General features: G+C 45.8%; 1 protein-coding gene across 9 annotated transcripts in view; it reads right to left on the reverse strand.

Moving 5' to 3' along the window:
- Positions 1 to 93: 93 nt before the first annotated feature.
- Positions 94 to 26,439, reverse strand: part of scrib (scribble planar cell polarity protein) — a 58,291-nt gene continuing 31,945 nt past the window's right edge. Inside the window, exons 16-44 of one of the 9 annotated variants that reach the window (XM_084565737.1) lie at positions 24,551 to 24,613; positions 22,585 to 22,674; positions 22,420 to 22,497; positions 22,024 to 22,341; positions 20,811 to 20,891; positions 19,091 to 19,333; positions 18,604 to 18,714; positions 18,221 to 18,514; positions 17,822 to 18,010; positions 17,556 to 17,675; positions 16,651 to 16,707; positions 16,016 to 16,072; positions 15,661 to 15,741; positions 11,764 to 11,832; positions 11,007 to 11,060; positions 10,493 to 10,615; positions 9,279 to 9,329; positions 9,009 to 9,176; positions 8,519 to 8,678; positions 8,182 to 8,401; positions 8,009 to 8,098; positions 7,738 to 7,920; positions 7,112 to 7,255; positions 6,376 to 6,515; positions 6,109 to 6,146; positions 5,571 to 5,645; positions 4,055 to 4,109; positions 3,894 to 3,923; positions 2,074 to 2,185 (exon numbers count right to left, since the gene is read on the reverse strand). In XM_084565737.1, the coding sequence (XP_084421863.1) occupies positions 3,907 to 3,923; positions 4,055 to 4,109; positions 5,571 to 5,645; positions 6,109 to 6,146; positions 6,376 to 6,515; positions 7,112 to 7,255; positions 7,738 to 7,920; positions 8,009 to 8,098; positions 8,182 to 8,401; positions 8,519 to 8,678; positions 9,009 to 9,176; positions 9,279 to 9,329; positions 10,493 to 10,615; positions 11,007 to 11,060; positions 11,764 to 11,832; positions 15,661 to 15,741; positions 16,016 to 16,072; positions 16,651 to 16,707; positions 17,556 to 17,675; positions 17,822 to 18,010; positions 18,221 to 18,514; positions 18,604 to 18,714; positions 19,091 to 19,333; positions 20,811 to 20,891; positions 22,024 to 22,341; positions 22,420 to 22,497; positions 22,585 to 22,674; positions 24,551 to 24,613 (3,369 nt within the window). In that variant the 3' untranslated portion in view covers positions 2,074 to 2,185; positions 3,894 to 3,906. Of the gene's footprint in view, positions 2,186 to 3,893; positions 3,924 to 4,054; positions 4,110 to 5,570; positions 5,646 to 6,108; positions 6,147 to 6,375; positions 6,516 to 7,111; positions 7,256 to 7,737; positions 7,921 to 8,008; positions 8,099 to 8,181; positions 8,402 to 8,518; positions 8,679 to 9,008; positions 9,177 to 9,278; positions 9,330 to 9,390; positions 9,826 to 10,492; positions 10,616 to 11,006; positions 11,061 to 11,763; positions 11,833 to 15,660; positions 15,742 to 16,015; positions 16,073 to 16,650; positions 16,708 to 17,555; positions 17,676 to 17,821; positions 18,011 to 18,220; positions 18,515 to 18,603; positions 18,715 to 19,090; positions 19,334 to 20,810; positions 20,892 to 22,023; positions 22,342 to 22,419; positions 22,498 to 22,584; positions 22,675 to 24,550; positions 24,614 to 26,439 lie in introns of those variants that run through there. The other 8 variants (XM_084565735.1, XM_084565740.1, XM_084565739.1 and 5 more) reach the window with 8 other exon arrangements.

Below are 26,439 nucleotides of genomic sequence, written 5' to 3' on the forward strand. Positions count from 1 at the left end.
GTGTAATCGGCCTTTTTAGTGTACCCACTTGTGAATCTGTGTATTGTTTTAAGTTTGTACATGAATGGAGCATAAAAGACACTACACAGTGAATCCACTTCTTAAATGAAAAGTAAAATTTATTATTCCTGAACCACAAAATAGACTTCTTTGGTTGTACAAATTCACTAGTTACAGTCTTGTATGAGCTATAACCCTTGACCCTAGGACCTCTGACCCTTTCCCTCTGACCTATTTGCAAGTAAAAGCCCCCAAAGAGTACTCAAGACAAAAGAATAAACACAGAAACACTGCATCAATAATGTAGTGAAAACCATCTGGAAAAAAGATTTATCTACTGTAAGTTTAAAAAAAAAAAAGATATCAGCTGTTGCAAATGTTATCAAACTGAATTTCAGTCAGTGAGAGCAACATGGAAAGCTAGAATTAAAAGACCCTACATTAAATTAACACAAATGCTATGATGCTGTGATTCTGCAAAAATACCCGTCAGATAAACTGACAGTGTGTGAAGCTGTGAGCTGAATGTCTGAATGAGATCAGCGTCTCGAGAGGGATTCTTAATTGGTTCTGCCTCTCACAGCTCTCCCATTTGACAAACCAATATACATGCAGAGAGCGTCCTGGCACCAAGCCCGTCCAAACCTTGATGCATCAGCAGTCTAGACTCTTGGTTTTCTCTAGGTCAAGACTGGCTCAGTTTCAAACCCCCAAAATTTTGTTTCCTCAGTATTTGTACATTATTCACACAATAATAAATGATTTTCAGTGGCATCAGATTTAAATTAACCATAGACAGAAAAATAAAACACCTGCTACCTTCATGTCACTGTGGCACACCTGATAATGCATGATAGAAATGACTGATTCACATTGATTAAAAAACAAAACCCAAAACAGGGCAGGGTAAGTACCATTAATTAAAAAATGATGCTAAAATGCATGTTCCCAAACATGAATATTCTCTCTAAAACTACCCGCTCAAAGCTGCTGCCTCCAGTGTAGTCATGCTCTCTACAGGGGAATGTAACACAGTAATAAATCTGGACAGAGGCTCCTTTTTTTTTTTTTAAAGTCTGCCGAGACAAGACAACCCATTCCTGTGTTATGAAAGCCATGTGCAACAACTAGCGTAGTCCAAGCCGTTTAACTTGTAGATATGCTTGACTCAAAACGCCCGGTGGATTAAAACGGTGTGTATAAAGTAGATTAAATGACATAAAGTGATATGCTAATAATTAGAAGCTTTATCTGTATCTTGAGGATAAATTACGATAGCTGTCCTCTTGAACCCAAAAACACTGAACGGGTTAAAACTATAAAACAGAAGGCCTTCAATTTGTGTAAAAACAATAAATTAAGATATATGTAGATCAGTGGCAGTGCAAACATGATATGTTTTAAAAAAAAAAAACTCTCCACAGTTTGTGACTATGAAGGTAGCAGGATGTTCCCTCCTCAGTTCATACATATATATACATTCCTGTCAGCCCAAGCCTCAAGAAACAAGACATTTTACAGTCTAATCACTGAAAGCCTAAAAATATCATTCAAGAAGTTAGTATAGCTATGACCCATTTCTTTTAACTTCCAGTATCTTTTCTTTTCTTTTCTTAAAAAAACAAAACAAATAAACAGCAAAATCACTGAAGGCGCAGAAAAAAATCTTTGATCACCTCAAGTTAAAATAGATTCTACTAGGCAAACTGAATGTCGAACAAAAAAAGAAGAATGGTCTCTAAGTAGAAATCCTAGCTAACCACACTAGCTCTCTCTCTCTCTTGCCCTAGAGGGACTATTGAGCAACTTGACCAACTCACCCTCAGACTGTAAAGGCAAGACTGGCACGCAGGATATAAGTGTCTATGTGTGGCTACTATCAGCTCCACAGTCTCTGCAGTGGTTATATATATATATAGGAGAGTTAATCTCGCTCTACTGACACTGTGTTTAGTGAATCTGCACCTATATGTTACCAGTGTTCCACAGTGTATGTAAATGTGTATATATTCGCATTATGTTTTGGGGTTTCTTCTGTCAGTGACGTGTTACGTGGGCACAGCGGTTTCCAGGCTGCGGCGGCCCTGCCTCAGTTTGCGTTTGTTGCTGTACAGGGCCATCTCCTCCAGGGCAGAAGTGGCGGGCAGCGGGGTGGGAACCTCGACATCAGGGCTTGCAGTCAGCCCTAGAAAACAAAAACAAAAGCAGACGAGACCGTACGTCACAATAATGCACCTGAGCTGCTGCAGTTTATCCTCTTTTTCTCTTGTCTGCTGCGGAGAGAGAGAGTAGCAAGACGAAAAGACAGAAAAGACCTGTGCAGTCTAATAAGAAAGCGGACTGATCTGCTTAAACCTTCCAGAGAATGCCCCGCATCTTTGGCAGCAGCTGGAAACGAAAGTGGTAAGCAGAAAACTGAAGCGCCCAGCGACTGCACGTTTACACCTGCGACCTCAGTGGGTTCTCAAAGCAGCTCATGCCGGTAAAGTTACCGCAAGAACCAACTGGAAGTCTGTCCCGTAAAGCTGGAGAAAGCTTTTTGTCAAATTCACCAAATATGCTCTCACAGTCTGCTTCAACAGCTAGAAGCCGTGTTAATATTGACGAGGCTTTTCAACAGTGGATACATTCAGGGAGTTAAATGGCCTGAAGAAGGATGCAGAGGTTGCTCTGCTTCTGCTTAACCCTTTAAGACCGGATCACGCATCTGTGTCATTTTGAGCGTTGTCGTCTTGTTCGAGGCACATGGCCAATTATATGCACTGTGATTGGCTGAAATATTCTTGGGGTGAGTGACAGAGATGCTTAGGGATTTTTTTTAAACTCATGTGACTAATAAAACGCTTTGTGATTGGTCGAAATAAGCCTGACACGTGGAGTATGTTTGGGTCGAAAATTTTAAACACCGTGCTAGCGATCCGTCACGGCTGACTCAAGTGAAGGAAGTGATATTGACGAAGTAATTGGAAAAATAGATCTTTACTGATTTTCAAAATTTTCAAACTTTTTTGGAGTTTATTGATTTTTAAAAAAAAATGCATTTGACGATTATGCCCTAGCAAGTCAGTCAAGTTGAAAGCCAAAGAAGTAAGCTGTCAAATGCTTTTTATCTCATGTTTTTATCTGCTAGAGAGCCTGAGAAATTAAGGTTTAAGTGTTGACATATTCTGAAAAACCTCAGGTTTTGAGAGGGGGTTTACAGAAGAGTGTTTAGGCCTGAATGGGTTAACTGATGGGAAACATTGGTTTTGATATTAGCTGTAGTAGCAGGAGAGTTGTGAGTTGTTTGGCTTTTTCTCCACCTTGAAATATCTCTTCGTTCAGTGTGCTTACATGCAGTTAAGTGACCAAATTATGGACAGGTCCATTCTTAATCATATTAAATAGGAAAGCTGATATATTGGTCATGATTTACCTGGTCCATGTAAACATGTGCTAGCTGCGCAGGTAAATAAAAGCAATAATGACTAACATTAAGAAGCAGAAAACTGAATCACTGCAACAATTAATCAGGTAAGCGATGCTTACATAATAAAGTCAATGAGACCTTTGATTGAGCTTGGTACAAGGTGCTACAGTGCATGTAAACACACTGACACCAACGTGGCAACAATCCTAGTTATAAAACATGAAACAAACCCATGCACCGTCTGGATCATGGTTACAGGGATTAGTTAGTTTGGCGTCAACATCAGTAGCTGCTTCATATCTGGTGGGCAACAGATGGCAAAGCACACCCATCTCAATACCTGAATCCACAACTACACCGTACAGATAGCAGGTTAGAGTGTAACTGTACAAACTGTCACACGTCCAGACACAAACTCTCCTCCACTCACACAACCTCAGCCCTACACACACAGAGCACCAAACGCATGCACACAGGATCCTACCAATAGGAGCTGCTTATCCCATGTAGTCACCTGAATCAAAGGGGATAGAAGAAGTTGAAATAATACACACATTCATTGTTTACACACTTTTCCCCCTCATCTCTTTTGTGAATCCTGATCTAATACAATTAGAAATTACACCAAAAAACATTAGTACGTACCTGGGTTGCTGGCGCCGTCGTCGATAAACTCTAAGTTGTCAGCGGAGTCAGGAGACTGAGGAAAAAGAAGAGACGGTGAATAACGGAGCGACAGAGGCGTTTCAGTAACCCGTATCCCAGGGGAAGCCTTCACCATGTGAGTATCAGGACTGGCAGCGTAGGAGGTATGCCAGCCGCTCACTGCAGGTTTAACAGGCAGCACAGAAGCTCCCAGTCTGTCAGAGCCGCAAAAGCCAGTACATCTACTCAACTACTCCCCCAGGAGGCATGTTAAAAGGAAAAGGGAGGTTAAGTGAAGTGAAGTCATCAGCTCCGGGGTTTGTTGTGTAGGGTTGGCGTGTCCACAAGAGACGGCAAACAGAGCAACAGCACAGCACCAGCTCCACCAATGCACAACGGAAAAACCAAGCAGCTTGTACACGGGTGTCATCCACCTTTTATAAAGACACACTAAGTGATGTTATTTAACTACATTTAAAATCAGTGTTTGGGAGTTGGGTGTTCTATATAACATGTTGAATGTGATGAGATAATAACCTGGAGTCAGCGCACACACTGTTTTTCATCTCATGCCCATTTGAACACAGAGTGATGGACATGCAGAAGGAAATGATCAGTTTGCTGCTGTCACTAGAAACACACAATGTGTTGACTGTTCACAACTTAACCCATTTTAACTCTAGTGCAGGAATCTTTAAAAATACAATTTAAACACACACACACAGAAGTGAGAATTAAATTACAGCCGAAGTGAGGATACAAACAGACATCACTGTGCAACAAAAGTAGCCCAGGCTGACACTGTCACAGACGACAGATAAGTGACCCAAACAAGAAAAGACCACTTCCAAATAACTTGCAGCTCCAGCACTACTCCAGGATTCCCCTGCTCCCTCTCCTATCTATATACATGATGAGAGAACAGGATGAGGCCCTTCAGCAGATGAGTGTTTTAAAAACCAGAGAGGGAGAAGAAATCTAATGGAGGACGTGATATTCTTCTGTCTGATGTGTAACGTGTGTGGTATGAGACAGCTAATGGAAGTGACTGTTAAGAGTGGACGAGATGCAGAGTTTGTGGCCTTTTACCCCGGAACCAATTGTGGTTAGTGGGATCAAAAACTCGTCTGGGTCTCTGCAGCTGGTGAGTGTTATTGTTTGTGGTTGATTAGTTTGCTGAGAATTAGATGGGTGTGAGTGGTTAATTAAAGATGGCTGAGGATGCGTTCACTTATGTGAGTCTGATAGAGAAAAGGCTGCCAGGCCTGATAGATGTTGATCTGGTGTGTCAGTATTTAGAGTAAAAGTGTCTTCATTGTACAAGTTAGTGAGCCACACCACTAACAGTGCAGAGCAGGAAGTGACGTCCAATCACTGAGCCATAACCTAGACTGCAGTCACACTGATGCCTCTTGATTACAAAAAAAAAAAAAACACTAGAGGGAAGAGGCAGCAGGGAAAGCCAGGGGTGAAGGAAGGAGGCTGGGGCCCCCGGAGCTCAGCATGCAGCCAATACCTGGATGTCGTATACGGGTTTGGAAGAAGGAATGGCAGCGAACTGTCGGTAGTCAAACTTCTTTGATGACAGGGACTAGAAGGATAGCAAACGGGAATGAGCAGAGGTCGAGGGAGAGGAGAGAGAGAGGGAAAGACCAGAAAATGGAGGAGTGTGGGACAAAGAAAAGAGGAGGGAAACTTCAAAAGAAGGATAAAGAAGAGGAAAGGCAGAGAGGCTAATGGGAGAGGCTAATGGGTGAATTAAACAACCAGTTGTGGCGTATGATGAGAGCAGTGCGTGTTTTCAGCTCTGATTGGAAAGAGTGACAATGAGCAAGATGGTGGATTCATGTCAGTGCGTTTTGAAGCAAAAGTGCCCTTTTCCTTTTGACGGCTAAGAAACAAATGAAGGTCTCTACATGAGACTGCAACATCAGGGTTACAGCCGTGTTCAAATATCTGATGATTCAAGCTCTCCAAGCTCGTACAAAAGGGACCATCCTGACGTGTGTTCAGCCTAACACAGAGGCGAGTGAAGAAAAAATCTGAGTGCTTACCAGCCTGCCTGGTGAGGTTACTCCTCGAGGACTGAGCTCTGTCAAACACAGACAGACACGTGTTAGAGCAAGCATGAGGAGTGGAAGCAGATTTGTGTTCTGTTAATAATTGATCTTTTGCTGGAGGGCTGATTTTGTTGCCTTTGGACGGAGCTAGGGAAGCCATTACTTTGCTTCCCGTCTATATGATTAACTCGATATTTATACCAGACTGATCTCATCTAAGTCAGACTCAACTAAAACCAGATGCCTGTATGAGTTTCTTACCTTCCATAGGAGTGGGAGAGGGTGTTGGGGCAGGCGAGGGTGACTCCGTCAGCTGGTCTAGCGTCCCACGTTTCTTCCCATCCCGTGACTTGGCGATAACCATCTGAGCTTTCAGTGCATCCTGCTCCAGAGACTTCATGCTACAGGAAAGATAACCGCAGTCAGATGAATGTGTGGAGAAAATGAAGGGAGTCACGGTCTTAAAGAAATAAAGAGACAAAGACTTGACAGAGGCACACACCACTATGGGTGGGTGCAGGCCAATCACTACTAGTTTGGGGTGCTCCTTGTCCTGGTTTGCTGTGGCAAGCAACCATTTTATTTTATTTCACAATAAAAAGGAAGGCATTCCAGGAAAAGGACTACCTACTGCTAGTAGGTTTACCCTCAACTCACAGATAGCTTGCAGACTGCGGGCCATGTGTTAGTACAAATAACGGTATAAAGAGAACGGCAAGGCACAAAAGAAAATGAAAGAGTGCTGCATAGTGAGGGGGAGGACAAGACAGAGAAAAGAGGGGCAGGAACCAGAGGAAGCTAGAGATGGAAACAGCAAAGACGTGCAGAAGCAAGACAGCACGAGAAAGGCAGTGGAAGCACCGTCAGTGTGGCTGCGAGTGCTTTCTTGGACCTTTCTGAACTTGGCCTCTAGCAAAATACCCCAACACCAAAGCACCCCAGCACACCCCCACGATGCCGTGCGTCTGGCCCTGGTGGCTGGGGCCGAGGAGCAGACCTGAGCTGGGAGGCTGCGGAGGAGGAGGAAGTGGGGGGCTGGGGGCCCGCGGCCGTGCCCTGTGATGCCCTCACTCGGGCCTGGTAGAGCCTCTTAGCCAGGTCCTGCTCATACTGCCTAACATCCTCCTCTAGGCCATAGGGCCTGTGCCCCACAAGGCCACGGAGAGGGAGAGGGTGAAAGGAAGGAGGAGGGAGTGGAATGAAAAGTACACCAGGATGAAGGAGGAAAGGCACACAGACAGAAAAAGAGAAGAAAACCAAAGAATGGAAGGTAAAACACTGACACAATTGGGAGACCCAGGAATAATAAATAAGACACCATTTTTAGACATGACAGTAGTGTGAGAGACAGACTGAACACACACACCGGATAGTGTCCACAACAGAATCTACCGAGACGTTTTCCTCCCTTTATATTAAATGTACAGTCACTTGTTGATCAACGACTGCTGAAATAAGGACTCAATTAAATAAGTAGAAACTTAATCAACAGATAAACTTTAAATTAAATAAATGTTTTCATCACTTCAGTGAAAGTTAAATCACAGGCTTCATACGACCAAGACTTATAGTTTTACGTGACACCCAATTACCCCAAAGAGTGTGTGAAACGCCTGTATTTACCGTGCAGCCCTCCACATGGCTCTTTTCTCAGCTTCCAGGGCTCGTTTCTCCGCAGGGGACAGGTCCTTGTCTGGGGCCACAGCCAGCTCTGGGCTCTGCATGCGAAGTCTCTCTTGATGTCTTCGTTCGGCTTTGGCCGTGCGGATGGGAGCAGCAGTCTCCCCAGGGTAGGCTGGGATCAGACTGACGAGACACGCCAACGACAGGGATGAATAATTAGCTCGGAATCAAACCTTCCCGAGATGCAGAGACTGCAGCCGCTGTTAATTACCCGGTCATAGAGTTGGGCCTCTGCTCCAGCCTGAAGCTGTCCTCCAATGAGTTCCTCTGAGAGTCTCCCTTACCGTCGACTGACGAGGGCCTGCACACAAGAAGAACAATTAGCCGCATTAGAATCAGTAGAAATTAAAAAGGACAACGTTAAACTAATAGATAAACTCTTACCCTGAGCTGCCGTAGTAGCTGGGTGGTGTGACATTGTAACTTGGTGGCGTGGAGCAGTGCTGCGACGGGGAGGATACCGGCTCCACATTGTACTCCACTCCATCCAGCAACACCTTGCCAGTAGCTTTCATCTGTGCCACCTGCTTGGCCAGGTCCTCCTCGTCATCTTCCTCATCTTCATCCATAAGGTACTCACGCGCACGCTGCTCAAACTTCCTCTCTGGGGAAAGATAATCAGACACATGGTGGTTGAATGGAGACGTCAGATCAGCTGACTCGATCGCCTTCAGTCATTACTGGCAAGGGGGCAGCTTGTTGGGAGACACTGGAAACAAACCTTCTTCCTCTCTCATTTTCTTAAGATCATCTTCTCCAACAAGTGAGACTCGAGGTTTGGGTTTGTCTGGTGTCTGCTGCTTCACGTCAATCTCAAAGTATTTCTGTCTGTCCCTGAAAGAACGCTGCTCCGGGCTGCCCTTGCCACTCGGAAGAGGGCTCTGTAGGGTTACAAGAACATCAAGCACAGGTTATTGAACGAGAAATGTTACCATTACCAAATGCTGAAATCTTCACAGCTGAGCGAAGAGTCGTTTGCAGTAAGATCAGAGAGGAAATGCACCAAAGACCAAGAGCACAGAACACAGCCATTATAGTAAAACCCAGCACCATTATCCTGACATCTGACCAATTAACTGGCGCTACCATTGTTGACAGAACTACCACAGCTGTCTCCCAACCTCTGGGAGCAGAGACACCACCACCGGTCAAGCCAAGCACACCACAGCCCAGTTTGAGAACAGGGCTGCTCTAGCTGTGGCGGTGGGTACCTGCAGGTCCAGGGAAGGCCTGGAGTGGCGTGGCACTGCCGCCAGGCTCAAATAGTCCCGACGGTCAGATGAGAGGGAGGGCCGAGGGGAGACCTCGCCGGTCAGACCCTCGCCAGCTCCCTCCTGACCGCCTGTGTCATCATCAAATACGTCGTTGTTCAACTCAGGCTGAAAAGGCCACATGAGTCATCACCAGACTATCAGTACAGTGCACTTGGAGTGTTATCTAGACGGCAGCGTAATAAACATCCACACTGGATCAGTACTCACCTCTGGAGATGGTTGTTTTGGGTGGAAGTTGTTCCTCACAACGTACGGCTCCTGTTGGCAGAGCAGAAATTTAGTGTTGGTGAAATAAAGGAGACGGAGACTCAGGACAGAGGTACAGAGCAGGCAGACTGATCCACAGCTTGGATATAACACATGATTGAATATTAGTACACGAGCCACACATGGACGGATGAATGGATCAAGAGTCAACACCAGTATGACACGATGATGATGGTGGGTGGAGCACAAAAAAAACCAACGATGAACGCATTCCACACGTCACAGCACGTCACAGGCCCCCCCGACAAGGCGCAGGCTTCAGTCAGGTCAGCCTGCTCCAGTCAGGAGGGGGCGGGGCCAGACCACCCAGTCGGCACAGCATGCGTGTGTTGTTGAGACCCGGTGGAGCCCGGGCAGCACAGCCTACCTGCGGCGGCGGCGGCGGCTCCAGCACTGCCAGAGAGCGAGGCACGGCAGCAAATGCCTTGTATGCCTGCTTGACATTCATGGGGAACTCGTCGGGCGAGGTAGGGGAGGGGGCGCGAGGCTGCAGGGGAGGGGGAGGTCGAGGGGGGTCATGGAGGGTGGGATAGGTTCATATGGTAGGAGGGGAGGAAGAGGAGGTGGGAAGGACAGACAGACAGAGACATGGAGGAGAGGACAGACTATGAAAAAAAACCAGCAGAGTTGAAGAAGACTGTGGAGGAGAACAGGTGAACGGCATGATGGCGGCTGGTTTCATGTGAGCGGACGGAGTATGCCAGAGAAAGACAGACAGTAGGGCTTGGAAAGTTCAAAGCCATGGCAGACTTTTCTGTTTGTGAAACAATCGGGAAGAGATGAAATCATTTCTTCTTCGCTATTTACCAATCTCACTATGCCACTTGTCGAAAGAATGAATGAGGAGTGGACATTTCAAAGCAGCAGTTATGACCATTTATGTTTGACGCATGAGCTCAGAGCTGATCTGAAAGCTCCACATCTAATACGGAGAGCTAAAGAGACTTGGCTCTCCTGTGGATTCAAATACAAGTCTTCCTGTCTTTGGTTCAAGCCTCTTTGGAAACAAAAATCACGCATGTGCCACAATTATCTGTAACTGCTGTTTGTTAGACACCCTTTGATTACACCGGGGCTGTGCAGTCACAGCAGGCAGCACAGAGAGTGGATGGAGACCAGCCCTACGTGGTGGTGGTGGTGGTGAGGGGTCTTACAGAGGTCTGGGAGTTGAAGGGGGAGGGGCCATGCTGAAAGGGGTTGGGACTGTGGCCGTCTGGGGTGGCGGGGGACGCGCTCTGCCACACACGGCCAGCGGGCTGGATGGCACCTGGTCGCGTCTGGAAGGAAAACAAACGATATACATTTTATGAACAAACATCCAAACTTCAGGGTGAAAGACAACTCAGAATGAATGAGGTGAGTGATTAAAATGCACCTAAACATAGATCTCTTTTTTTTTTTTTTTGTAGGTTTTATGTCATTTAGTACGACACACTCCTCCAGAGACGTACTTTCTCTGGATTTGGTGATTCAAGAAGAGTCCTTTACTTTAAAAACAGAGCACATTGAGACGGCTGACAATCTCTGAACCAATTTCAAGAAAAAGCTGATTTTTGTTGTAGATGTTAGATTTGGTGCCGCTCTAAGGAAGGAAACTTCCATCACCAGGTAAATAATAAAACTCTCTCACTATAAAATACATCTTAAAAGGTGCTTCTCCACACTCACTGATGATGGCGAGTTGTCCTTGGCAGTGGGAGTGGATGAGTAATGAATGTTTGCCTGGAGAAGAAAGTTAAAATAAATCTATGACAACGACATAAAAATGGCGGGATGATGAAAACTCAACTAACAGTGCTTCTTTAGGATGATGCCAGGCCACAAAGACATTTCAATGCAACAGCACCACAGTTTAACTTGAGATCATTTGATCCCCAAATGTGGGTCACACTGTCCTGTGTGTAAGTGGATATAGGACGTGTGAAGCAGGCAATAGATAAAGCTGCTCTTTGTTATCCATCTGTGAGAATAATTGAAGGCATAGCTGGTCAGTAGAGACGTAAAACACAGCCAAGTCAGAAATCTATTTCTCCAGTCTGCACTGCACAAAGCGTCAGTAATGAGCCGGCCATGGAGAAGCAGTCACATGCTCTTCAGTCTGGTCCGACTGTGGCAGCTCAACCGTTTTTTCTTAACAGATAGAGGGCTCAGAGCGGGGATCACATGTGCTAAAAAAAATAAATAAATAAAAATCCAGGCCAGAGCAATGAGGGCCATAAGCCCCACTTACGAAGCGAGTCTCCCTGCCTGCACACAGGGAGCTGTTGGAAGAGTGGTGGCTGGGCTAAGGGTGGGAGGAAACAACTGTCAAATGCTTCCTCTAAAGAGCTTGACGTGAAGCGTGGAAAAGGTTAAAACAAATTAAAAGGTGCTATGAGAGCAGGTGATGGATAACGGAGGAGTGCCGGGATGTTTGGCAGCTCACCGGTTGAATAGTAGGAGAGTACGGTGCTTCCCTGATCGGGCTGTCTGTCCTGAAATCGGAGGAAGGTGCCTGGAAAAAAAATCAGAAAACACATTCAACAGCTGTTCTTAGTCTCACTCAGTGCTCTGAAAAAAAAAAAAAACACACAGTGAAGTGACAAAATTCGCTGGTTAATCCTTTAGTGAATTTATTTCCCAGTAAATAGAGCAAACAAGATAAACGTGCACTTTTCTGGGGGCGTCCGTCCTGCAGGTCGTGTTCCTTCGTGACTTATGACCCTCCACACAGCTGTCGGCTCAGACATTCCACACGATCCAGACTTTGTACCGACTACGTGCACAAATGCCTCATGAAATGCCACAGGCTGCGCTCACAGCAAAAAAACATGCACCGGTTCAGTCGGTTATTAAACTGGGATTAAACCACAGAACCTGGCCAAACACCGCCTCAGTGTAAGAGTCCAGGGGAAGAGATTTTCTCCACCGACAAAGCACACCAATACTGGTTAAGGATGAGGATTAGATTCCCACTGTGAACACTGAACTAATGCTAATGATTCAAACTTTTAAACGGTAACACGCCATGCTGCCTCAAACCACACTCAGGCAGGCGTCTTGCCTTGCTGAACAACCAGGGCTGCAGCTGGCCTTGTTTGCCGTATCCCACCGGAGGCCCCGACAGGATCCGATCTCCAGGAGGAAGGCTCTTTCCTTTGCGATTGGCCACCAAGAAAGGATTCTCTTTGAAGCAGATAGGCTGAGAGTCCACCAGACACTCCTCTTCTTCGGGCGTAATCGTCGAGTCAATAGTGGCCGTTGAGCCGGCGCTCTCGGCGGTGGAGGACCCATGAGGGGTGAACTGGGATCCGTGAAGGTAACCGTGGTCTGAGTTCAGACTGAGACTGGACTCGGGGTCCATGTGGCCGAGGGGAGCCGTGGGCTGGCTCAACCCAAAGCCCAGGGGCTCTAGAGGGGCTCCATACTGGGCCTGCAGGGGGGCCTCCATGGAAGTAGTCGGAGTAATAGAGGGAGACAACTGACCAGGAGCAAAGGAAAGAAGGAGGAAAGAGTAAAGAGACGTAAAGACGACGCAGAGGAAACACTGAAATCACTCAAAAGAAAAAGGAATAAAAACAGAGGAGAAAACTAAGATTAAAGACCAATCATTTTTGTTTTTAGACAATGCAACAAACTCAATCATTGTCTTTTGCTACTTTACTTTTTATACGTGTGTGGTTGCCAGGACAGCTACATGGGATGGAGGTTAAAGAGGCCACAGCTGGTACAGAAAGTCGATCTGTAAACTGTGGTGGATGTAAAAACACTGAGGAACATTTTTTCCTGTTCATCTTTGATTTCTTTTCCGTATACATGCCGGTAACCCAGCGTCTATTTTAAAAACCACTCTACTTGTTTTGCTGGCTTCTTCTTCAAAGGACTGTTATCATGTCAAAGTTATGTCAACAGATGCCTTGTCCAATAAACTCTAAAAAATCTACTCGTCACAAATCTAGACATTTGAGACCCGTGAGTACAGTCAGTTAAAATAAGGGAACAAACTTAAAGCCAGACAAAAAATAAGATTTCAAATGGTAAAGAAGGGAAATCTATTTTTCACTAGGTTTTACTTGAAACAGATAAATAATGAAATGTCATCTTTGGTTCTGTGAACCGACACTTGACACGGGGGATTCATCCTGCTAAAAAAGAATCACTAAATCTTTTTCTGAAGCCTTTAAGATTAGTTTTTTATTTAAGACTTGGTTCTGCATGGTACTGGACACATTACTGCAGCCCACACTCTTAGCCTCTGCTTTAAATAAACATACTATCAGAGCTGTGAGACATTCAGGCTCCAGCACATCTTCAACTCTCACTGTACTTAACAGAGAGGATGTCGAACGAGATAAAATATGCTGCTTTTAAACCAACGGTCAATCTGTAACAGACACCGTTACGTGCAACCTTAGACGTGTTTTTACATACCCGAGGCCTAAAAATACTTAAAAACCCCTCAAGATAACCAACCACACCAAAACTCCAGCGGAATTTATCTGACGTGACCTTGACATATCTGGCGATAATCAAAATAGCCAGACTAAGAATACAACAAGCATTGTGAAGCCACTACATGCTGACTATAAGAGTCTGTGGTGTGATGAGGGTCAGTGGGCTGGAATGTGAACGAGTGCCCTTTTGGCAGCGGCCCAGGCCGTGAGGGGACAGCTGGGCTTTCGGTGCGAGAGAGGAGAGTCAGGCTGTTGGCTCGCTGGCATGCCGACGCACTGAGCCGTCCACAGCCGTGCCGGGAAGAGCTGAATGTAAAATAGCGTCAGCAAATACTCAACAGCTTACCAGGAGGACTTTTAGGCAATTAGCGAAATTTAATTACAGCGGACCAAACTCTCAAGTTCTTTTAATATGTAAACTCTGTCCTTCTAAAATTTAGAAGCATCTTTGACGATTGGGGAAAGAACAAATGAGGTTGTAGCGTCTTGGAAAATCAGACAAGAACGCTAAGAAACTAGAGACACACCTGGGGCTAACCACACACCAGGCCTTTTCAAACGTGCACCTCTTCACGTTACCCAAATGATGATTACATCCGTTGTCTGAAACAGGATCCACTCTTTGTTTTTTAAGGCGCGTTTAAACCTTCAACAACAATTTTAGTCACGCTTCATCTTTTCACTAAATTGTCCCTCGTTCTTGAAATGTTTTCGGATTAATCAGCTCCTAAACCTCCATTTCCAGTATAGGAGTCTGGTCTTAAGAGTGTTTTTGTCACACAGTCTGAGCAGAACCACGTGTTCTCCAGTTCTAACACACGGACAGAGAAAGAACAGCTGCGTATAACATGTAGGTTAAACTCTGCTGCTAACCCTGATCCCAGCGGCCAGGTCCCTACAAGCAGGGCACAAAAACACAAGTCTTTACTGCTGTCTAGTTAGATTTATATTAATAATAATTATAATCTGCCCTTTTGTATTTGATAGCCTTCAAAGACATGTCATTAGAGGCAATTAAATAGTTTTGGTGATAAACAAACTTATCAAACAGACAACCCGCGTTGATCAGAAAGGATAACGGTCAAGAGTAAACACCAGAAACAGACGAGAAAGAAGAAGAAGAAGAAGAAGAAGAAGAATGAAGCTAAAGCAGCAAACTCCCGTCTTTATACTCACTGTAACAGGACAGCGCCGCGTGTCCGCTCGAGCTTACTCCGCAGAGGACTTCAAACTGAAACACTTGTGTCCGTTTCTCTTAGAGGACACCCCTCCGTCGTCCGAGTGGCACCCCACCCACCCAAGAGGCTCCCTCCAATTCAGAGCCAGATGCAGGTTTAAAATATCACAGAGGATAGGCCGGCTGACAGTGGGCAGCTGTCCCCCTTCCCCCATCTCACCGCGTCTCTCACACTCTTTTATCACCCAGGACAGCGTCTGTAACTCCGGCCATGCTTCCTTTCTCTGTCACCATTTTCTGTACGGCACATTTTTTTATTTTTTTTTGCTCCACGTGCTTTTTGTTCTTTGTCGGTCTTGAGTCTTCGCCTGTCCTTCTTCCTGGATGAGTTCAGTCTTCGTAAAGTTCTCCGCTTTTAACGTCACGTCATTTTCTTTGATCCAAGTCATGTGTGCTCGTATCTTCTGTTTTAACCGACTCGATGTGCTCTATGGGTTTGGCCTCGGAGGCCAAAAGCAGCAATACTGACTTAGGGGGTGGAGGGGCAACTGTTCAGCCCTGGGTCACCTCAGACTTTCCGGGGACACAAACACAACTCCACAAAGGACTATTTTGAACTTTGACAGCCAAATCCAACCCCTTGCCACACGCAGAGCACCAGTTAATTTACGACTTGAGCGTAAAACACATTCAAACATGACGTGAGACCTACCCTGTTGACCTTCTGCAGGCTGGTGGTGGGCAGTGCAGCCAGGGTTTTGTAGTCAAGTTTTAGAGGTCCAGTGCCAACGTTCTGACGGGAGATAAACAGATGCAGGGGTGAGGAGAGGTCAAGGTGGAGGTTTATTTCACAAGAAGAAAATATGTATTCGGCGTGGTTTTAATTTTATTGGGAAAGCATGCAAAGGATAAGAGTAAAGGATCCCCACTTCCACTTTCTGTGACTCCTTTAGTGAAGGGCCTTCTCCAGTAAAACAGGACTGATTATTTAAAGCGGCAGATCTGTGGTGTTTGTTATGCACAGACAGGACGTTTGCCTGAGGACCTGCTGATGAGGGGTGTCTCACCTCGGTCTCCTCTTCTAGCAGGCGAGTTGCCTCCTCACGCTCCACGCGCATACGCTCCTTCACCAAGAGACGAAGGGGAGGAGGAGGAGGAGGAGGAGGAGGAGGAGGAGGAGAGTGCAGAAGGGAAGACACCCAAACACACACAGCCACACGGTAATGCGATGAGGTGTAAAAAGGTGGAGGATAGATGTGTTACAGGAGAAGAAGGTGGAGAAAACAACAGTGGAGAAGGTGGAATGGGTAGATGGGATGATTGGATGATTTCGTATCACACCAAACGCACCGAAAGGAAAGATGAGGAGAAAAACAGAGGGGAAAGAAAGGATAGAATCCGCACACATTAAAAAGTACTATTCATTAGCTATGGGAGCAGAAAAAAAAAAGCATGCAAGATGGGACATCGCAGGAATAGTTCTGTTAAATACAATAACCACGCAGGGTGCAGAGGGAAGCTTCATTCACCCGCTAACAGACAAACCTGAGCGCGTGAATCTAACTCCCTATCCTGACTCAGGTTTTTACTTTTTAACTGATGGAGAACAAACTGAAATGTCTAGCCTTGCTGCGTCTCCATCCATCCGCTGATCTGACAGACGCAATTTTACCTGAAGCCTTCGAAAAGCAGTTTCACTCACCACTTTCTCCATCTCTTCTCTCTCCCACTGCGATGACTCTCTCACCATCTCCGACTCCTGGAGAAGAGGTTTAAGAAGCTCATAAACAGCTGCTGTTCATCCTCTAGCAGTAGCTCAGATAACCAATAAAGGTGGTTATGATAAACAGCCCAATGTGTGCAACACAATCACGCTATTCAATAAACCAACAACAGACTCCTACGTTCCTTTATAACGGGCAGGCTCCCAAACACTAATCTGAACAAAATAAACAACTGCGCCGACGCATTGTGGCCGCTCTGGAAGAAAGATGGGTGAGCGCGGCGTGCATGGCCGGAGTGGGCGAAACTGGACAGCCGCTCAAACGCCAAACTGCTGTGGAAGCAGAGTGTTGGTGCGACAGAATCGCTGAACAACACATTCGAGTCATGTGTTGAGCCGACAGGCTCAGTTTGGATGATGCCAAACTGGGCTGCAGGTCAAACCAAAACACTGCACTGCACTTAGCTGGAGCTATTTGAGCAACAACAGTAGTTATCAAATGGACTGATGACCTCGAGGTTATGATACGGGAAGTTGTGTACACAGTTTGTTTCAATCTGTAACATCAGCTGTAAGTTGACTGCCAGGCCATTCAGGCTAACAGGTTAGCAAGCTAACTAGTGGCTAATTTAATTTAGGAAATGTAAAGGCATATTGAAAAAATTAGGCCTTTGTATTGTCAACATTTCCCTCAACCATATTATAAACTTATGAAGAATTCTATATATGATTAAAATTGAACATATTAGCTTACTGGATCCACTTTAATGAAAATATAAGCAAATTAACACAACTCATGAACTCAAGACTCCAGTTACAAGGTTGTAAATATTGAGTTTACCCTTTAGAAGGCAGCGTAAGTTAGTGCATAGTGTGAGCTGTACCTTCTGCATTATGTCTATCTCCTCTGGGCTCAGGTCTCGGTCGATAGAGGAAATGCTCTCCATACTGTTCTTGCGCACGATGCCTGTTGCGAACGGGTTGGCGATGATGCCAGGAGATGCCTGGAAGTTACCATAAAAAAAAAGAGTGGACAGTTTTAGCTTTGGATGAACACTGCAGACAATGAATTCAACAATATATCTCAGGATTTAAGACGATTTGAGTTGACTTTAAGTCTAAGTCAGTGTGACCGCTCATGTTGTCTCACCTCCACAGCGGCCACTTTGCGTGGGTCGAATCCGTCACACACCAGCATGACCAGAGAGTCCCCGACGGCCCGGAGCACCCTCACCGCCTCCGTGTGCGTCATTCCCAGCAGGCTGTGGTTGTTCACCTCCAGAATACGCATGCCGACCTGCAGTCGTCCGTCTCTTGCTGCTGCTCCGGTCGAACTCACCTGCAGACAGCAATCAAAACTGAGCACGTGTCTCAAGTGGTCCAGGAATTCAACTTAAGCTCCAACAAGCTGAGAATGTGTTGTATTTGTTCAGATTCTCAGTAATACAGGTCATGCCACATGCTCATTCAAGTTGCTTCTTAAATTCTTAATAAGTTGCTCTGGGATCAGAATTTAAATGAGACATGGTGCTTCAGGCAGTTTAAGAACCTTCGAGATGAAGATGCCCTCATCCGTGGGGTCGAAGGGGTTTCCAGCGTGACCCTTGGCCCCTCCGCGAATGCTGATGCCCAGCTTCTCGCCTGGCTGCTTCTGGATCACGATCTCCTGCATCCCGGGAGGCGAAGGGTCCCTCCGTACCAACATGCGTATCTCCTGCTTGTTGGCCAGCAGGGCCCGCACCGCCTCCTGGTGCGTGGCGTGCCGCAGGTCGATGGCGTTCACCTCCAATATACGGTCCCCTACCCGCAGCCCACTTTGACACGCCAGACCGTGAGGAATCACCTGAAGAAATGAGGCGTGGGCAGTGAGACGTGCTACATACTGAGTAAATACAGAAAGCAAAACAATTAAAATCGAGTTCAAGTTCATACCTTTGAGATGAAAACCCCGGGTTCATTGACGCCAAAAGGGTGACTGGCATGGTCGCTGCCTCCCACGATGCTCAGGCCGAGAGGGCCGCCTGACTTCAGCAGGGTCACTTCCTGTGGGGATTAGAAGCAAGAGATTTATTATAGCAACAGATCTATTATTTATATATTATCTACAACTATTACAGCCTAATAAATACAAACCAACAGATTTAGATTTGCACGTACATACAGAAAATCTATGAAGCATCATCTGTGATTTAAGGACAACTGATAATGATACAGCTGATAATGATAATAGGGGTACCACCTATAGGACACTATGACATAAATCAGACTAAGCCTTCATACCATGCACCATCTTCTCTGGAACTGGACAGCGTTAAGGATAAGGCAGGGCCCACATAAACAAACATTAACACCGAGAGCTGCAATGAGGTTTCTACTGCATCGTCTATTAAGTTACTACAAACAAACTACTTGGTCTCACCTCAATGGGGTACTCGTCCTCCATCCGGGTCATGTGGTTCCCCTGAAGGCCTTCCTCCTCCTGGTCTGGAGAGTCTGAGGGCTCCGGGGGCGGAGGGGAGTGGGCTCGCGCCCGGGACTGACCAGGAGAGCCCCCTGGAGCATTCGGGTCTCTCTCCACCAGGAGGGTGATGGTGGGGGAGGTGCCAGTAAGGAGCGCTACTGCCTGGTCATGCCTGGCCTCTGCCATGTCTACACCATTGATCTGGATCGACAGTAAAAACCAACCACGGAGGGTGTCAGCCCACCACAACGCTCCCAGTGACCGTTCGCCACGATGAATGTAAGGAACAAATACACGCTGCCAACAGTTCACCGGATTCTGTGTGTCATCATCGCTAAAAACTAAAGGTTAATGTTTAATTAGCATCTGAGGTTGTGAGTGCTGTTATTTGAGGAAGAAGAACCCAACTATAAAGAGCAACGGGGAACTTGGAGAGAGAAAGAGAGCGGCGCTAACAGCAGGCTGCTGCAGGCAGTATAAGCTGGAGGAGGAAAGTTGCGAGCAAGCAAAAGTACTTTTTACATCAGTTAACCTAAAGTGGGTTTATTAATACTTAAGCTATGACCTTTCTTGCCTTTGTCTACTTAAAACACAAGTGGAAGTGTGTAGTTTCTCCAAAAAAGTTTGATCTTAAGTCAACAAAGGCAATAAAGGAAGTCTTTAGACACTCTTAATCAGAGTTAAGTAGTTAGTCTTGTTTACATATGATTTTCAGGGAGTAGCTTTCAAGCATGCACAACCTTAAAACTCTGGCCCGAGGCAAAAAAGCAGAGGTCAGCACTGACCCGACAGTACCAGCTCCCACTATAGGCCGACGACGCTGCCGCGCCTGCTGCTGTGGCGACAAGCCACGTCAACAGGACGACAGGCTCAGGCCACTCCACCCTAGCACCATACCCTCCACCACGCAGGCAGGGAGATGCGCTCAATGCATTAGTGAGCATGCAGAAGAAGAAGAAGGTGTCGGGAAGGAAGAAAAGAGGCTGAACGGAAGCAGAGAGGAGCAGAAGAAAAACTGCCAGAGGAAGGAGTCAGGATCAGTCAGGAAGCTTTTCAGTGACGTCAGAAACAGTAACGAGTAGGATCAGTTTCACAGCCTCATACTGGGAGAGGGTCCTGAAAATACTCAGTCATCAATGGTTTGTTTACTGAAATGCAGTGATTACAAAAGTGGACAAAACATGCAGCACCAAGAGTTACTAATATACAGGAAGATGCAGAGAGGAAAGCCAAGATTAGCAAAGAAAAGGTCATGCACGAGGCTCTGAGCAGTGAAACCTATAACCTGGATGTTTCACTATTTAAGCAGAAGTCATATAAAAACTGGACTGATGGAGACTGAGAGTTGGTTACAGTAATCGAAACCACGTTAGTATTATGTCTCTCATGAATGTGATGTGACAGTGAAGATCAATTTTCTGCATGTGCTCAACATGGGACGTTAGTGAGGTCTATTTCTCACATGGGGAGGTGCAGCTTGGTGAATGCACTGGTGTGGGTGGGTGCAATAATACAATACAAATGGAAATATTAACACATGCAGCAGAAATAAGATGAATGAAATGTTTTCTTTCACATTTCTAATGATCAAAATTCCTCTGCAAAACTAAGAAAAAGACATTTTAACTGTTTTCACATCCATAAAAATGGTGCAGAGGAACGGTTACGTTATACTCACCGAGATCACCCTGTCGCCCACACGCAGCGTGCTGTCTCGGTGCGCTGCTCCGCCCTCTGCGATACGGGAGATGTAGATTCCCTAAAATAAGACAAACAAAAAAAAGACGTTTGTAAAAAGTTTTCTTGATGTATGTGACTTGCTTTCTCTGGTCGGTTTAAAGCAGGAACTAAACAGTACGGACATGGTGCTAATGTACACATGTTTTTTTCTGGCCTTCCCTGCTTGCGTATCAAATTAGACGGGGTCGCTGGTAAAACGTCTGGTGCAACAGGCTGCAATGCTGTGATGAATCAGAGTGGTGACTGTGAACATGTTGGTAGGGGGGTTACCATCCAGTCAGTATGTGACAAAAATAGCTTTCTTTACTGCTAACAGGATTTATAGGTAGTTCTGAGATATTAGCAGCCCCCAGTGCCAGAAATGTGAACCAAGACTGCACATAAACAAACAAGGCCTAATACAAGTGATTAACAGCTCAGTACTTGATCATTAAGACACATCAGGACTCCACAGTGCCAGCAGCTCATTAAAAAGCATGACCCCTGAGACATATTGTCCCCTTTGTGCAGACAAATTACACCATTTGTTTAAACAAATAAAACACAGCTGAGCTGTTTGCCTGTCACGCATGAAAAGAATGTTTAAACACATGCAGGAGCAAAATCTACCGCCACCGGATGAACTCACAGCCAGACCAGCCGCTGCAGCTTTGAAAGAGAGGCAAGACTTCCAGTCAGACCCGCCTAAATCATACGCTTATGAGTCCTTTCCTCTTTGCGGGCTCCTCGAGCTGCACGAGTTGCAATGCAGCAATGCGCTGGCCCAAATATACACCTCACCCCGTCCAGTTACAGTAGACCTATCAAGTGTCGGGACTGGCTATTCATATCTCCGTCTCCCTGGTGACGACTGTAAACGTTGGGGCCAGAATGGAGAGCGTTAAAAGACGGGTCTCTTTACGGCAAACATGCTGTGACTTCACTTCTCATTCAGCAAAATTTAAGTGAAACAGGCTTCATTTGTCAGATAAGCACTTTTAAACTCTTGAATATTAAGCGTGTGTGAGGCCAGGGCCTTTTTAAATTATCAGTGTGTTGCTGCCAAAAGGAATAACTAAGGTGTCATTAAAGACTTCCACTCTCTGTACCAAGTTAATGTAGAAGACGAATACTTGGTGAGTTTTGTCCCCCCTGCCAAACATGTATCTCACCGTGTCTCCCGTGCGGTATGGCGTGGAGCCTTTACCCCCCGCGATGCTGAACCCCAGCCCCTTGTCGTTGCGCATGAGGGAGGTGGAGAAGCGCTGCCGAGGCCCGCTGAGGCTGCTCTCCATGTTGAAGGCGATGCCGCTGCTCCTCCTCTCCCGTGGGAAGTAGTCATCCTCCGGCCTCAGCGGCGTGGTGGTGATGGCGTTCTCCGGCTCCACCATGCGCTCCCGGAGTACCGTCATGGAAACACTAGTGCCAGAACTGCGGAGAGCCTCCACCGCCGTGTGATGTTCTGCTTCGTGGAGGTCTACTCCGTTCACCTGGGACAGGGGGACAGATGCTGAAATGTCCCTTTTATATAAAACAGGAACTGTCCGTGCGCTCAGACGGATCGTTACCTCTAGGAGTTTGTCTCCAACTTTAACCCCGGCTCTGGCTGCAGGACCGTCTTCAGATACCCTTGAGATGAAGATTCCCTGAAGCCCAAGCAAAACAAAAATGACCTTAGACATCTTTATCTTCTAACTCCTTTAACCTATATAAACTCCAGGCACATGCTTTACCTCGTCATCTCCCTTGTAAGGCGTAGATCCTTTACCTCCAGCAATACTGATACCCAGGCCCCCCGTTTGTCGCATGATGGTCAGAGAATGCTGCAAGTCGAGGAGGGGTGAGTCAGCGACAGTGAAAGTTAAACCCCACAAAACACCGCTCATCTCAGGGCAGATTAAGAGGGAGACAGATCCACAGCGATGTTGTTTTGTTCTTAAATTTAATTCAACTCATTTTCACATATTCGCCTTATGATTTCAGTTGTGGTTGACATCCCTCTTTCTGCCACGAGGTGGCGTCACTCAGTGCTGCATCCCGTGTTCATGCCAACAGATGGATGGAGACACTCTAGGAGCCTAATGTCAGTTTAAATGGAAGGTGGATGATTTTAATTTGGAGCCAAACCATCAACCTTCAACCACTGAACTGATATTAGACGTAAACCGAACAAACACACACACTGTCTGAAACCCTCTTTAACTAGCCCCCCCTCTAATGTAAACACATAACGTGTGTTGTGTGTGTATGGGAGAATGGACGCTAAATAAACTACTGTGTATATTCTGTGTACTTGCAAGCCATGCGTAAAGGGGAAGGAATGGAGAAAATGATGGAAGGAAAAGAGTAGGAGGTGAAGAGGATGGGGATGGATGTGGAGAAGATTTCTAGAGCTGTTGAGACTCCAGCGTTTGTTTCGTGAGCATTAATGATTACGGTGCAAAACAAGTTCTCTTTGCATAAATAGCATGAGTCTATATAGATTATATAATTCAAAAAGGAAAAAAAAGATACAGTTCGGCAAATATCAAACATGCTCTTTCTTCCACGTGGTTTACATGATAAATATCAGACTACGAAACTTATTCCGTCCGGAGCAATTCCTCTGGTTGGCGATCGAGTTAAACGCCGTCTCTGTACATCCGAGCACACTGAAGAAAAACCTGGAGGAAGTTGGCAGAAGCAGATTCGCCTCGTCCCAGTGCAAGACAGCCCATTCATTCCAGGGCGACACAGCGAGGACAGGGGATGAAAAGGAGCGAAGCAGCGGCAGCAGGAGCAGCAGAGGAAAGGTGTGGAGTGAGCCAGAACCTGGCGCAGGACTGAGACTAGTAGTTATTTTGGAGCGGCGCCGGCATTTTTTAGAAAAAAAAAAAAATGGCAGGATGATAAATAGGCACGGATACGTGAACGTTTTAGTGTGATTCAGTTTGAGGAGGACAACACAGCTGTGGCGCTTCTTGGGCATGCTGTAAATTAGTTTGAATATTGTGTGCAAAGCTGCTGGAAACTTAAAGTTTAACTTCTCCTAATAGTGCACAAATATCACACATTTGTGTTCGTTTAAGTTTACGTACACCAACAACGATACTGCCTCTGCTCTCAGCGGCCGCTACTAATATTTACCTAGCGCTGTTTATTCAAAAGGCAAAGATTAAACATCTTAATTCTGTGTAACCGGCTTCTCAGGAGGGCGTAGGAGAGCAAACAGTCTAACCTATTACTGTATCAACAAAAAATTAAAAATAAAACCGGCTGTTCCGACCATATGATGTTGGTTAATATGTTGGTTAATATTTATTTATAATAGATCAAGGTTGTAATGGCTTTTAAAAAAGCATGAACTAACCAAAAGTAGCTACACCTGCCTGGGCGACCAAGAAGAGAGATGGTGGTTCTACCAAATGAAGCAGGGATGCACACAACTTGTGAAAATATGCCACCACTGTGTTAAAATGTCCACACTCCAACTGTCCAGTGAAAATAATCATACATGAATGTCTACTTCAGTCCTGTGTCCAGGTTCTGCCACACTGACCCTCTTGTAAATGAGTGATGTTTAGGGATTCCCTAGTGATTGGCTTGGATTAATCGTGGATTTCTGTGCGTAATTTCTCCACTTCTGAATACAAGTGGACAAATGAGTGGGTGAGTGAGGGACAGAGAGACAGACTTGGACGGGAAAGAGTAGGTACAGACCTCTTCCTCCTCAATTCGAGCAGGTTCAATCAGCAGATTATTGACTTGATCAAATGACACCCCCTGTTAGGACAGGAACCAGCGAGAGGCATGCGGATTAGTCAGGCCAAAATAAAAAAAAAATAAAATATGCACACGCACGCAAAATAAACCTCATCCACAAACTTCACATTCAACCCTCCACTGTCTGCTTCAGAGTCCGCTGGTGTGAAGCAGAAGTGGTTCAACACTCACTCCCCAGCCACCAAAAGCAAATCCAGGCAGAGGTGGAAAGACAAGACCAAGGAGCTGAGCTACAGTGCAACAAAAACAGTGTAGAGAGAGCGAACAAAAAAGAAGGCCAAAGCTCCCAAAACCAGAACAAGCCCAGCCTCCACACCACATAGAGCAATTTTCCTCCAGTAGCTAGACTGAATTTAGAACAGGCCCACTTATGGGAGAAGTTATAGAACGGATTCGATCTAACAAAACGTAAAAATATCTACAAGACGATGCTGCAGAACAAAACTGGGCGTAGTTGATTTACAAGACTCTCTACAGAAACGAAAACGTCACAGAGGTAAAACGCAAACGAGGCTCATTGGATCTCGTATTCCATCTCTGCCAGTAAATGTTCTGGTTGGTCCGAGTTCAGCCACACAAACAAACATCCATAAACACATACAGAACAGATACAGTTGACATGATGATGTTTGATCATTGTGTTAAATAAAGGATTCCTACAATTAGAGCATGATAAATCAACAGATCTCATTACATCGCCCTCGAATACTAGTGATCAGGATTCATTTTTTATCAGCGCAGACATGACCTGTTTCATTCGTACCCAGCAAACACGCACAATGTTATAAAAGCAGAGAGTGAGGTTGTCATTATTCAATTAAATCAGCAGGTGGCCGATAATGGTGAAGAGTTTAGAGATGAACTGTGCAAGAAAGGCTGGAGTCATCGTAGAACTGACGCGGTCTCGATGATCCCTCAACTGTGTGCGTGTTTATCTATCTGTTTGGGTCTTTGCATGGGACAGAGACAGGATGGGAGGCAGGTGAGACACCTAATGAGGTTGTAGTTAAAACCAACAACTCCTGAAACAAATGTTACCCTTGGTTTCTAGCACGAGGGTGTAGACGTCTTGCTTTCCACAATGACCTTGCATGCAACATCACATCCATCTGAAGTGCTAGCAACCCACTCCAAATTACACTTTGAGAGACAATGAGCAAGGCATTTGTACACACCGATCAGCCGTAACATTATGACCCCTGACGGATTAAACGAGTAACGTGGATTATCTGGTTATCGTGGCCAAATTGACACTTGGTAGTAGCTCGTTTCGACTTGTTTTCGGCGTAATTTCGGCGTAAGTTTCAGCCTCCATTGGTGAAAATGAGGCAGGAAGTAGAAACAAAAATGAACACAGCGCCGACTATCGTTACTACTCGAGGTGCAGTGCTCTAAAAGAGCCTTCAGACGCAGGAAAAATGAACAAGTGAAGGGATTTTAGGGAAACTGTGTCAAATTGTGTTGCCTCGAGGGCTAGGTGTTAGTCTGGGGAGTCTGCCATGTAATTTCTACTGCACAAGAGGCGTGAACAACGGGCATAGTTCAAATGACTATTGGTGAATGACCGATTGGTGAATGACTCTGTATGCAATTGGATAGTCATTCACCAATCAGACCATCGATCCGGGTGACGTACTTTGCAGAGCGACGCGAAACTCGGCAAACACGTCTTTCTTTTGTATGAATTCTTCCAGAGCAAGTTTCTGGTCCGTTTTCAAAGAAAACTTGCCTTTGAAATCTTTTAAAACAGCGGCGTCGACGGATAGCTGCGCTCTGGTGGCTGCCATGTAAACAACAAGCTGCTTGCCGAATTTACCGTCGCTTCT

This window comes from Chelon labrosus (genome assembly GCF_963514085.1).
Source record: "Chelon labrosus genome assembly, chromosome: 18".
Taxonomy (NCBI): Eukaryota; Metazoa; Chordata; class Actinopteri; order Mugiliformes; family Mugilidae; genus Chelon; species Chelon labrosus.